Source organism: Theropithecus gelada, chromosome 6, assembly GCF_003255815.1.
Source record: "Theropithecus gelada isolate Dixy chromosome 6, Tgel_1.0, whole genome shotgun sequence".
NCBI classification, from domain to species: Eukaryota; Metazoa; Chordata; class Mammalia; order Primates; family Cercopithecidae; genus Theropithecus; species Theropithecus gelada.
The window spans coordinates 157,216,311-157,230,541 of record NC_037673.1 but is presented as its reverse complement, the minus strand read 5'-3'; the positions used below and the strand labels follow the sequence as shown (position 1 = coordinate 157,230,541).

General features: G+C 41.4%; 1 protein-coding gene across 1 annotated transcript in view; it reads left to right on the top strand.

The window, feature by feature from the left end:
• Positions 1–14,231, top strand: part of ATP10B (ATPase phospholipid transporting 10B (putative)) — a 274,240-nt gene that overhangs the window by 167,432 nt on the left and 92,577 nt on the right. Inside the window, exon 7 of the mRNA XM_025389215.1 lies at positions 431–635. Within this exon, the coding sequence (XP_025245000.1) occupies positions 431–635 (205 nt within the window). The remainder of the gene's footprint in view (positions 1–430; positions 636–14,231) is intronic.

Sequence of the window (14,231 nt, the reverse complement as noted above, 5' to 3'; positions counted from 1 at the left end):
CTGCAACCTCCACCTCCCAGGTTCAAGCGATTCTCATGCCTCAGCTTCCTGAGCAGCTGGGACTACAGGCACGCGCCACCACACCCAGCTAATTTTTGTATTTTTAGTAGAGACGGGGTTTCACCATATTGGCCAGGCTGGTCTCGAACTCCTGACCTCATGATCCATCCACCTCGGCCTCCCAGAAATGCTGGGATTACAGACGTGAGATACCACGCCCAAAGACAGATCTGTACTAATGAGATTCTGTACATTATGCCTGGCTATTCTAGAGAGATTATGAGGTGGTCAGTCAGGAGTAAGGTAGAATACGAGGCAATCTCATGACGGGCTGACTTGGTGGATAGTTAGGTGCTAGTGGGACCTTCCTCTATTCTCCCATTAGTTGAAACTTAAAGCTCACTCAGACCCCGTCTTTGTCTCACCCAAGAAAAGAGCAGACCTACGTGCAGAAGTGCTGGAAGGATGTGCGCGTGGGAGACTTCATCCAAATGAAATGCAACGAGATTGTCCCAGCAGACATACTCCTCCTTTTTTCCTCGGACCCCAGCGGGATATGCCATCTGGAAACTGCCAGCTTGGATGGAGAGACAAACCTCAAGCAAAGACGTGTGGTGAAGGGCTTCTCACAGCAGGTAGAGCTCTTTCTAAGATCTTCAGTGGTAAAGTCAAATACAGGAAGCAAGCCTACCCTACTGGAAAACTGAACTAAACCTAGTGGGTAGAGGGGAAAGTAGTAGATGCCTCCTTTTCCCTAGCACTTTAGATACACCAAATCCTACCAGCAGCCCTGAGATGGATATTATCTGCATATCACAGATGAGGAAACTGAGGCTTAGGGAAGTTAAATAACTTGCTGAAGGCCTCAGAGTTTCTAAATGGGGATCCACTCTGTTCAATTGAGGAAGCTATACTCTCGGCTCTGAACCGAGGAGTGTAATGTCTGTTCCATCATTATCCCTAGGACCAACTCCTCTTCTGTGCTCATCCAATCCCAACTCACTCTGCCCAGCTCAGCCCTAGCAATCTTTCCTGCCACTAATCCTAATACTCCTTCTGCCCCTCCTAAATTGCAGCAAGGTATCATTAACTATGTTTCCATTTGTGTATTCCTTAACTTCTCAATAGGGCTTAAGCCTCCTTGAGGGCAGAGAGAGATCATTGATACTTTTTTTTTTTTTTTTTTTTTAAAGACACTGGGTTTCCACTGGGTGCGATGGCTCAAACCTGTAATCCCAGCACTTTGGCAGGCCGAGGCAGGTGGATCACTTGAGGTCAGGAGTTCAAGACCATCCTGGCCAACACAGTGAAACGCTGTCTCTACTAAAAATTAAAAAAATAGCCAGGGGTGGTGGCAGGCACCTGTAGTCCCAGCTACTAGGGAGGTTGAAGCAGTAGAATCGCTTGAACCCAGGAGGCAGAGGTTGCAGTGAACCAAGATCACACCACTGCACTCCAGCCTGGGCAATAAAGTGAGACTGTGTCTCAAAAAAAAAAAAAAAAAAGAGAGAGAGACTGGCTCTCAGTCTGTCACCCAGACTGGAGTGCAGTGGCATTGACACTTTTGTTTAATCCCCACCCCTTCATAAACGGTACCTCAGACATCATGGAGAAATCATGATTGTTTGGTGGGTAAAAGCTCAGGGTCTGGGGTCTGACGGAGATGGGTTCAAAGCCCAGGTCCCACCACTCATCAGCCATCTCACCTTGGGCAAGTTACTATCCTCTCACACCTTGGTTCCCTCATCTGGAAAATGGGGACAAAAATAGTTCCCTTTCCATAGGGTAGTTTTGAAGACTAAATGGTAGGTACATGACTGACTTAGCATGAAGATAGGCACATAGTAAAAGACCAGTGAACATTTGGTATTAATATCAGTGCTTTCATAGGCAATATGTGTTGACTGACTGAAGCCGGGTGTGATATTCCAATTTGCAATTAAAATTCTCCTTGTGGGAGTTGATTTCCAATATGGTCCCTTTCTTTAACCAGGGAAAAGAGTACAATTTTATCACTTTTCTTCATTCTGCCAGCCTTTGGCTGGGAAGAAACTGAATGAGTCAGAGGATCTGGGAGAAGGAAGGCAAATGATTTATTCCTCAGAGATCCTCATGAGCTAGAGTGCAGTTTTCCAGACTCACACTTCTCAAAGTAAGTTTTTAAATTCTAGAAGCAAGGGTCATTATTGTACCTTGCCTTGCCTCTCTCTAAGCACCTGACAAACAGTTCTCATAAAACCCTCTTTGTGTGATTGATTTGGTCCTCAGAAGCCTGTTCTCTCGTGCATATCTTGGGAATAATAATAGCTATCCCATGGTTTTGCTGTGAAATTCAAATGGTATAAGAAAAGTAAAGCACAGAATAAAGAGTTTGCTACCCAAGAGACTCACAATAAATGGGAACCATTGCTGCCACCGAGGCTGCAGTTGCCACCACTGGAAATGGAAACCACCACCACCCCCTGTAGATCAGCATGCCTACTGGTCTCCAGGCCCTGAGTCGATCACTGAGCAGCGGCCCTGTCTCCGAGTTTGCTCACCCTCTGCTTATTACAGCCACATTTGCTGAATCACCGTAGGGTTCGCAAAAAGGCAGGGTGAGATCTGGTCTAAGTTCACAGAGTCATTCTAGACAAGCAATAACAATCTGTTTCTGGGCTCAGAACTCTGTAGCCTGCCCTTTGACCAGAGGCTTTCAAATCGTTTCAACAGTAACAATAAGAAATGTATAAAATATTACAAACACACACACACTCACGCACTTGCATGTGTGTATGTGTACATGGGTGAGTATTTAGTATGTAAGAATGACACCTTAGCCTGACCACATGCAAGGCACTCTGAGACTTTCTATGCTATTCTACCCTTTTTTTTTTTTTTTTTTTTTTTAGGACCGAGTCTCGCTCTGTTACCCAAGCTAGAGTACAGTGGCACAATCTCTGCTCAGTGCAATCTATGCCTACCGGGTTCAAGTGATTCTCCCACCTCAGCCTCCTGAGTAGCTGGGATTACAGACATGCACTACCACACCCAGCTAATTTTTTGTATTTTTAGTAGAGACAGGGTTTTCACCATGTTGGCCAGGTTGGTCTCAAACTCCTGACCTGAAGTGATCCACCTGCCTTGGCCTCCCAAAATGTGGGGATTTCAAGTGTGATCCCTGGTGCCTGGCCTATTCTACCCTTTTTTTTTTTTTTTTTGAGTTCTAGGAGCAGTAAAACTTATAAATCTACCCTTTAGCCTCCCTACCCCAACATCTTTATCCAATTCTGAAACTTTCTTACTCTCTCTCTGGCAGTCATTTCAGTGTTGTTTCATTTCAACCAGTGACTTTTCTTTTTGTCTTTGGCAGCAGTTCCCAAACTGCGTTTTGCGTATTAATTAGTCAGATAGTTTGGGATGTAGTTGGAATGAAGAGTCAGGTAAAAGGGACATTCACACTCCAGTGCTATAGACCAGTCAATTTAATAAGTCTCTCCAACTCTAACCCTCAGTTCTCACAGAGCACTTGCTGAGATGATTTACAAAAAGAAAAACAAAAAGAGAGAAATACATTCCTATGCGAAAGGAAGGAGATTATTTGAGCTTGAAGGTTTCCAGGGTTCTCTACTCTGTCTCAGTTCTTGATTCTCCCCCCTCACTTTGCTCGAGTGTTTTTTTTTTTCATTTTAGTAATAATAATAGACTTTTATTGATTCCATAGTAAGGGCTTTGCTTGTTTATCTCGTCTATCCTCAAAACAACCCAGTGAGATGGGCACTATTATTGTCTCCATTTCCATAAGGAAACTGGGGCATACGGAGGTCCTATAACTTGTCCAAGGTCACTGAGCAGGGAAGTTTTGGAGCAGGCTTCAAAGCCAGGTTTGTCCAGAGTCTCAGTTTTTCTGTTTTGTTTTGTTTTTTTGGTTTTTGGTGTGTTTTTTTTTTTGTTTTTTTTTGTTTGTTTGTTTGTTTGTTTGTTTGTTTTTTGAGACAGAGTCTCACTCTGTCACCCAGGCTGGAGTACAGTGGAACTGCAACCTCAGCCTCCCAGGTTAAAGTAATTCTCCTGCCTCAGCCTCCTGAGTAGCTGGGACTACAGGCGCCCGCCACCACACCCGGCTAATTTTTTGTATTTTCAGTAGAGACGGGGTTTCACCATGTTAGCCAGGATGATCTCAATCTCTTGACCTCGTGATCAGCCCGCCTCAGCCTCCCAAAGTGCTGGGATTGGTGGGAAAGTGGGAAAGTGCCCAGAGCCTCAGTTTTTAAGGCTCAGCAGCTCATCTCCCTGGCCCTTTAACTGTTACCTTGAGTTCACACAGAGATGCTTACTTGAAAGCACACATTTATTGTTGCCAGGATTCTTTCCACATACAGATAGCAGGTGGCAGGGATAATGAAAGTGGGCTCAGCCTGCTCCCTGGGGGGAGACATCTTGGCTGCTCTTTGTGACCTTGCTTCTCCCTTATACTTTTAGGGCAGAAAGATTTCTGAGTATGGATAGAACTTGCTTCTGGCTAACTCTATACCATAGGATTTCCCTAAAGTATTGAACAAACATGTGGATGAGAGTTGCAAGGAAAATAAATGTTGCAAGGCCAAGTAATATGAGAAGACAGTAGGTTACCAGTTTTCAAATATTGTGTTCTGCAGAACTCTGATACTTTAATAAGCCCCAAAGAGAAGGACAGGTGCTATTATGTAGTATTTCTAAACATTTAAGCACGAGAAACTTTTATCCCAAGAAACACATCTGGGAACTACTGTAGGAGGGGTGGGCTACCACTAAGGGATTTGCTGCAAGTATATTACAGGCGTTGAAGGTGTATCATAATCATCACTGGGAAAGTTTTTAAATATATATATGCATCCTTCTGTATCACCACCAGTAAATTAGGACTCACTAGGACTGAGTAGGGCCTTGAGTGTGCATATTTAAAAAAATTTTCTCCCAGACGATCTTGATATAAACCTACCACCACCTCCTTGAAAACCTGTACAACCAAGGAAAGGTGCCACCTCCAGTGCTTCCAAAAAACACTTATCCTAGTAATGGGAAGAAAACTACCATCTAGGCACTTCTTACTATATACTAGTTCTTTTACATGCATTGTCTATTTTAAGCCTTATGCCACCATGGGAGGAGGGCATCACTATCCCTATTTTATACATGAAACCTCTGAGGCACTGAAAGAGCAAATCTCACTAATCATCTCAAAGATTTTGAACACCTACAAATATGGTTTGTTTGGAAATTTGATGTCTTATGTAATAAGTATTAATGGCTTTTGATAGTTTATTCTCTAAGTCCCTACTGTCTTTGAGACCTTCACCTTGCCAAAAGGGTTTTTACTAACCACAGAGATTACGAGGAACATCTAACCCCACACATATACCCACACTCATTTTTACCATCTTCTAGAGGACGAGAATTACTGTATTCTGGTAATTCAAAGTCAGTAAGACACACTTTATCCCAGCTCCCATAGATCAGCATTTCTCAGAGTCTGCTAAGCACTTATCCCAAGAGACAGTTCTTGAAAAACCCATGGTCCATGGTCAAGTCACATTAAGAAGCTTTTGTTCTGTGGTCCCCTCTTGCAGGTTCCAATGTTCATTAACATATTAACATCTCTGAGAAAACCTAGAGTCAAGAGGCCTGTTAAACTTTCTTTAGCCCTGAGCTCTCCAAATTTATTTAACCTAAGAATTATTTTTCAGCACAAATATTATTAACATTCCTATAGAGCTTTTCAGAAAATATTAGCCTGAATTGTGGTACAGACATGGTCACAACAGGTGAAGAGTAACAGAAAAGTTGACGAATCCTCGTGGCTTAGGCAGTTCATTCTTCCCTTTCCTGTTTAGGTTCAAATGAAATTATAAACATTAAAGAACTTCTTAAAAGAGTCTTTCTCCCATGACATTGCAGATTATCCTCAAGGCTGCCAAAGAGTTAATTTCAAATCCTTGTCTCAGAATTCTTCTTGGACTAAATCAACTTTTTTTTCCCCCCACTGGAACTTTTATCCCAATGGGCCATCTTTGAATTTATAAAATTATTGACCTATTTTTGAGATATTCACTCTCACTTCCCATTATTAGGGAAAGAGGGGAAAGGGAAGGAATTCAAAATTAGGATTATGCTAAACACCTGTCCAGCGGGCAAGAGGACTTTATTGGAGAGTTCAAACGTACAGTTTTCTCTTTGGTGACATTCTGATACCTGAAACCTCTTCTGTAAAAGAGTTTTAACCTAGGAATTTAACACCTGGAAAGGAGTATATAGTATTCATTTCAATAAATGTAACAGTTACCAAAGCCAAAGAATCAGAAATGCATGCTTCCAATTAGTGTTTCAGATCAAACATGTCCCTGGCTATCTATTTTCCAAATCACTGAAGCCGAAGTCCCACTGAAGCATGGGTCAGATCATTCCCCAGGGCCAACTGGGAACTTGCTATGCCAAGTGCGATCTGTGGACAGTCACTTCAGTAAGCATCACTGAGAACTTGTCAGAAATGTGGAATCTCAGGCCCCACCCCAGACTGAACCAGAATCTCCATTTTAACAGGATCCTCAGGTGATTCACGTGCACATGAAAGTTTGAAAGGCACTGGCCCAGAGCGTCATTGATCAATGTAGTAATCATGCTGTTTGTTGCTCAGGTTAAAAACTCTCCATTGAGCCTCCCTTTTGACTATGGTTAGTGCTTTTAAGCCATTTGCTCAGTTACGAATAGCTGCTGTAGCCTGGATCCTCTGCAGTGAAAGTATGTATTGATTTTAAGGTACTTAGAGAAGAATTTTGCCAACAAAGAGTTGAGATCCAGTAGGAAGAAATTTATTACCATCCCATTTTAGTGATGCCAAACCTCAGTTAAAGCAAAGGTAGCTGCCTGTCTTCTAACCTTGCCTGCCCTTAAGAAACAGAGAAAGTTCCTCTTTCCTGCTAGATTTGCAATGGGACCTGTCCCTGACAGACTTCTCCAAATTTCCTTTAAGAATGAAACTTAGTGCTTTCTACCTGTTGATGAGTGCTTAAATGTTGGGCACAGATCACATTTTCTAGGATTCTTTTAAAATATGACTTCATAGTAGTATATAATATCAAGAAGAGATTATAACACCTATGTGCCATAGGCAGTGAGTGTTCTATATCTATTATTTCTTTCTACTACTCGCAAATAACCCTGTAAAATAGGTGTTTTTATTATTCCATTTAACAAATGAGGCAAGAACAGTTAAGAAACCCTGTTTTCTAGGTTAACTGAGCTCAGATTCAAACTCAGGCACAGATCTTTGGTGGGTTTGTTTACTTTTTGTAAAGGAAATTTTTAAGTATATACAAAACTGGAGAGAATAATGTGATACATTTCTATGGACCCATCACCTAATTTCAACAATTAGTTTATAACCGTCTTGTTTTATCTATGTCCCCACCCTCTACTCTCTGCAAATTATTTTGAAGCAGATCTTCAATATTTCATTTCACCCGTAAATATTTCACTATGTATCTCTAAAGGATAGGATTTTTAAAATATACAAGTATACTATCATACCTAAAAATTGGTAACAATTCTTTGATGTCAACTTTCAAATCAGTGGTCAATATTTTCCATTTGTTTGAATCAGGATCCAAATAAGAACAAATATTGAGATTATTTCTTTAAACTCTTTTATTCTGTAAGTTCCCCATTTAGCTCTCTTTTTAATGCATAGTTTTTGTTGCTTAATAAACCAGGTTGTTTATCCTGTATGATTTCTTTTGTTGTTGTTGTTGTTGTTGTTGTTTTGTGTTTTTTTGAGATGGAGTTTCGCTCTTGTTGCCCAGGCTGGAGTGCAATGGTGCGATCTCAGCTCACCGCAACCTCTGCCTCCTAGGTTCAAGCAATTCTCCTGCCTCAGCCTCTAGAGTAGCTGGGATTACAGGCATGTGCCACTATGCCCAGCTAATTTTGTATTTTTAGTAGAGATGGGGTTTCTCCATGTTGGTCAGGCTGGTCTCGAACTCCCAACCTCAGTTGATCCATCTGCCTCGGCCTCCCAAAGTGCTGGGATTACAGGCATGAGCCACTGCGTGAGCCACTGCACCCGGCCCCTTTATGATTTCTTATAGTCTGTGCGCTGTCTTCCTGTGGAACCATTTAACATGTTTTTCTGACTACTGTATTTTTACAACGTGGTAGTAGGAACTAGTGTCTAAGTCAGATTCGGGTTAGATTTGGCATTTGTGCATGTGCATGTCAATGTTATGTCATAGGAACTGCAGTGTGCTACCATCTCAAGGCACAAAACATCTATCTGTTTTCACTGTTAATAGTTGTTGATGATGGTTGTTTAGATCATTACTTCAATGGAATTTGGAAAACTAGTGATATTCTAATTGGTTTATAAGGAAAAATTTCCCCTCATGAAATATTGGGTCACTGTGGGGTGTCCCCTCTGTAGAGAAAATGGATGCCTTTGAGTCTTTCCTCTCATTCACTTTTCAAAATAATGAGTTGGTTGCCTAGGATCCTCCAAAGGTGTTCAGTGGGTTTTTCTTTTTTAGCATCAATATGAACTCATGGTTTTAAAAATATCTGACATCAAATCAATGCACTTGTTGTCTCTCATTATCGCCCCATCTCTAGCCAGTGGGAGCTTCTTAAAAATGAGAAGTGGCTCCTGAGTCCTTTTCACATGACGTTAGTGGTCTTTGGTAGATCTGGTTCCTTTTAATAGAAACCACAATAAGTACATGCTAGAGGAGTTTATTACTATTGGATTGATTATTATTTCTCTGCCATTTAAATGAACACGACTAGGACATTTTTAAGATTAAATACATCTGGATTCATGCTGACACTTCAAATTCAAGAATAGAGGTTTGGTACTGCACCTCATCAATATTAAATATGTAATCTTTTTCCCATATCAGGCAAATTCCCTGTCCACTGCACTACACCACCCCCTTTTGATATTTAACACTCACAGAAATTCTATGAGGTTGAAATGGTAGGAACTAGCAACATATTACAGATGAGAAAATAATTTCGGAGAGATCAAATTTGTCAAAGATCATCCAGGTCATATAGTGTTGAGCCCAAATTAGAACTCGGTTCTGATGTACCTGATTATTTCTCCCATTGCTGGAATTATTCTTAACTTTCTCTATATGTATTTTTATTTCTCAAATGAATATAATTTTCATCTGTATGAAAATTCTAAAGCTCTATAAACGTTAGATTTAATTATTTATAACAATAATAACTTGATGGTGATGGGACAACCCTATGAAAAACTATTATTTTCTATAGACTTCTGGCCTCATTGTGGTGATCTCCTCCAGTCTTCTACTTGCATGTGGGTACACACTCTCCTCACACACCCATACAACATCCCCTCTTCCCAATGTCTAGCATTATTTGCACACTTCTATTAAAAGGTCTTTTCCTTTAGGGCCTTATGAGGAAACTCTGCTAGGTTATGTGAAAGATGAAATTTTGTTTGTTTGTTTTTGTTTTGTTTGAGATGGAGTCTTGCACTGTTGCCCAGGCTAGAGTGCAGTGGCATGATCTCAGCTCACTGCAACCTCCGCCTCCTGGGTTCAAGCGATTCTCCTGCCTCAGCCTCCCAGGTAGCTGGGATTACAGACACCTGCTACCATGCCTGGCTAATTTTTTGTATTTTTAGTAGAGACAGGGTTTCACTATGTTGGCCAGGCTGATCTCAAACTCCTGACCTTGTGATCCACCCTCCTCGGCCTCCCAAACTGCTGGGATTATGGGCGTGAGCCACCGTGCCCAGCCCGAAAGGTGAAATATTAATGGATTATATCTTAAAGTTATGGATGATAACCTAAGGTATTAATGAATTATATCTTAAAGTTTTCTCCTTCCTACTACCTCCATTACCCAAGACAACGTATTTACATTTTAGTATTGGCCTTCACTGTCTTAACCAATTGTGGGTATTTAAGGTCAATGTGGGAAGCATTTGATATCTCAAATGAAAACCATACCAATCTAATATGTTATATGGATTAGTTAAGACTCTTGGTTACATGTGACAGAACTGTAATTCAAAATAATGTGGACAAAAAAATTAAATTTATTAGAAAAATATGGAGTGGGTTGGCCCTTAGGTTCATGTGGAATGAGGACTTCAGAATCCATCAGTACAATGTCCATCTCTTGTCTATGTTTCTTGTGGTATGTTTGGCTTCAATCTTACCAACCAACTTCCTTCATGTGGAATGAAACGTGGTACCAGTAGTACTTGTGCTTTACAGCTTAACCCCAGAGAGGGTCTAGCAACCTTCCCCGATGTCTAGATTGAAAAGCATCCTGGGGAAAGAGGCTGACTGGCCTGGCTGGTATCATGTACCCATTCCTAGACAAATTAACTCTGGCCAGAAACAAAGGACTCATGTTTGAAATTGGTCTGTGGGGTGTGAGAGTTCTGAATAGCACAGCAATAAAGAGCCATTTATCTATGACTCATCAGAAGTATATAAACCTAACTTATGTGTGACCATGGTCATTCATCCTTAAGGAAGGGGGCTTAATACCCTCTGTCTCTCTCCTATAGTTCCTACTGTTATCCCTCTTCCCAAAATGTCCTTCCCGTCTGACCTCTCTCTGCCTAGGCAACACTCTGACCAGTGTCCCACAGGTAATCATTCCTTCCTCTGTGCTCCCACGGACTTTGCTCTTGCCACTCTCAACTATTATAGTCCATTCAATAAATTCATTTATTCAACCAACATCTGATGAGGTCCTCCTGTTGCCAGACACCGTACTTGGATCTTTGTTTTGTGGTTTCTCAGCAGAGGTGACACATTGTGATCATATCTCTCATGAACAACTTAATATTCTTTTGCCAGAACATGAGGTACAAAACGTTGGATCTCGTATCATCTTCTTGTGTTTCAGTTATCCACAGCAAGAAAGAATTTGTACAGAAAAGTTTTGTCTATGTAGTACTCCCTTAAGGCGCCACTTGCCATCTGGTGGCACCTGTTCATATTTCAGGCATCAGACCACTCACACATTCATTCATCAAATATTTATTAAAAAGCCTTCTCTGCTAGATGCTGTAGCATGCTCTGGGGGCTCAGGAGTAAACAAGAGAGGTACAGGGTGTGACTGCATGCTCTTACAGGGAATTACACAGACAATTGTTAACAATTCTGCCAACAATTAGTTCCTTTTAGAAATGACAGAATAAATCATCCCATTTCCAGTATTTGCTTGGCATCCAAGCCCATGCCCTATATGTTTGGGAAATGCCATAGCAAGGTCTCAAGATTACTTTTAGTCAGCCCAACTGGGAAACAGAGTATTTGTCCACTTGACAAAAGGGAACTCAAACTGTAAAAAAAAAAATCCTTAAGACAGAGTCTCCCTCAGCCCTCCCGCCCAATCTGCCTGCTTTTGTGGGCGAATCACTAGGGAAGGCAGGGACCTGTAGACTGATTGAATATGCAAATGATTTCCTCATCCAGAGCCAGAGGAAAGTAACTGCCAGTCACCCTGTTGTGGGTTCTCTTGAAAAGAACCTTCACCTACCAGGAAGCAGAAAGGTTATCAAATGCTGATAACTGTCATTAGTTTTCAGTAGGATTCTCAGAAATCAGAGGGTTGCTTAATTTGTATACCAGGAAGAAAACCTCAATCACCTAGCTCAGCAGCTGGGGTGTGGAGAACATTTGCTTTCACCATTTAGACAACTGATAACTTAAAATGAAAAACACTGTAGTGTTCTTCCAAGGTTGCAGCATACCTCCTGTGTAGCTTCCTTAGTTGGCATGGTTTGCCCACCCTATAACCCCTACTCCTTGGCACAGTCAGTTGAGCAGTCCACACAACGGGGTCAGTGCCGCCATTTTGTTATCCTCATCCCCAGGTGGCGGTGGCTCTCCTTGGTAGTCCTCTAGCCTGGGAATCATGTAGAAACAGATACCAAGAGCTTCACAGAAGCATGGCAGTCACTAATCCAACCCGTCTTTTTTGGTAAATATTCTTGACTCTTGGTAAAAACTAAATACATAAATGATTTCTATGTTTAAGGAAAGGGTTTTGTTGGTTTCCCTTTCTTCAGTCGACAAAATCTTTCACGAGTGATACTTCCTAATGGACACAGAGGGATTTCAAAGTGGTCTAAGATATTCTTCTAATCCTGTAAGAACTTTATGACTATGGGTTCCATTAAAAAAAAAAAAAAGACCCTTTGTGACTATAAAAAAAAAAAAAAAGGAATTGTCCTTTCAATATCCATTATTTAATAACATATATTAAAACCAAAAGTTACACTGAATCTAGTGAATTTGTAAATGAAATTTTAATTTATTAATCTCAATAATTCCTTCAGAAATCTGAAAGATAGTGGTACATGCCTATGTGAGACTTATTTTTACTGTTTCGACAGACAGCATTTGGGAGCATATAGGGGATTTGTAGACAAGATGCAGTAGCTTAATCTACCAATCAGGAACCACTGGCTTACAGAAACAGCTTGGTTGCAAGAATTACTTAACAGTCTCCTTCTTTCTGTTCCTCCCTTGAGTCATTCCACACAAGTCAAAGCCCCACAGTGGGAGAGTTTAATGGGCAGGGCATCACTACTTACATTCTCATCACAATGATAAACCAGAGAGGATTGGCAGTTTCCCACAAGAAAGCCAAGAGTTTACAGAAAAAGGATGAAACAGACGATGTATAGCCAGAAAACAGCTATCCATTACGAACAATTCCAAAAGATCATTCATACATTTATTTAATCACAAGTATTGATCAATTTGATCATTAATTGTAAAGAATAAAAGGAAATAAGCCTAGAAAAGTAAAACTTGGCCGGGCGCGGTGGCTCAAGCCTGTAATCCCAGCACTTTGGGAGGCCGAGGCGGGCGGATCACGAGGTCAGGAGATCGAGACCATCCTGGCTAACATGGTGAAACCCCGTCTCTACTAAAAATACGAAAAAAACTAGCCGGGCGTGGTGGCGGGCGCCTGTAGTCCCAGCTACTCGGAGGCTGAGGCAGGAGAATGGCCTGAACCTGGGAGGCGGAGCTTGCAGTGAGCCGAGATCGCGCCACTGCACTCCAGCCTGGGTGACACAGCGCGAGACTCCGTCTCAAAAAAAAAAAAAAAAAAGTAAAACTTGAGTCAAGCGCAAGGGAAATGGCCTATTCTAGCTAATGGAATATATGCCAGCCTAAGATGCCAGGCTTGCTGCACCTGGGACACAGGTGAGTGAGGCGGACCTCAACCCTGGGCACTGATTACACCCTGGCACCAGGCCCACTTTCCTTTACTCACAAAGATACCGCTATTGACACATATGAGCTGAAATGGGAACTTTGAGTTGTCTTATGGCTGCAATCATTAATTTGTGTTAATCACCCCTTTCTTCCCTTGATTCTCACTTACTGTCCCATATGACTCCTCTATCATAGATAGTAAATAAAAGCTTGAATGCACACGTGAATGAACAGGAGACTAGACTGGCCCAAGGTGGGATCTAGGACCGTGACTACACTTTCAATTTGTTGAGCCAAAGAAGTCCCATAAAAGAAGGGGTCTTACTCCCATCAATCAAAGTTAAGACTGTACCTGGGGCTTTTTCTATGGCATGGGTCAGCCTTTACAGTGAGGTCTGCTTTGTATCTCCTCACCCATCACCTTTCAAAATATACGCTTCTGACATCACCCTCTCCAGTACTAACCTTACCTCAACACATCTTTATGGTGTGCCTGCAAAAACAAGGTATTAAATGAGATGCCCCAGAGGAAGATGACAGTCTACCAGAGGTTGCACAGATCTAGGCAGAGGTGTTCAATGGAAATAGCAGCAGTGGTGGCAGCACATGAAAAGGAGCAATTCTGATAGGCTGGGGCAGACCCTTCTGTGGGGATTAGAGTGAGCTTCATAGAGGGAGTGGCCAAAAAAAATCTTAAATGCTAAAAAATAAAAATTATCAAAAAAAAAGTCTTCTAGGCCAATTAATGCCTTAACTTTAACCCTTACCCTTTGTAGGTACTTACTTTAAAATGCAAATGTACTTGGAAGACATAACACATTGCATTGCTTATTCATTATAATTTTTGTATATTTTCAACTATATATTAGAGAATGTATTCATTAGGTCCTTCAGAGGCATTGAGTAGTGAACATAGAAAATAAATAGGGCCAAGAGGAGAGCTTAATTACTCATCTTTCCTCTATGCATCCAAATAACACTGTGGTTAAGGAGCAGACTCTT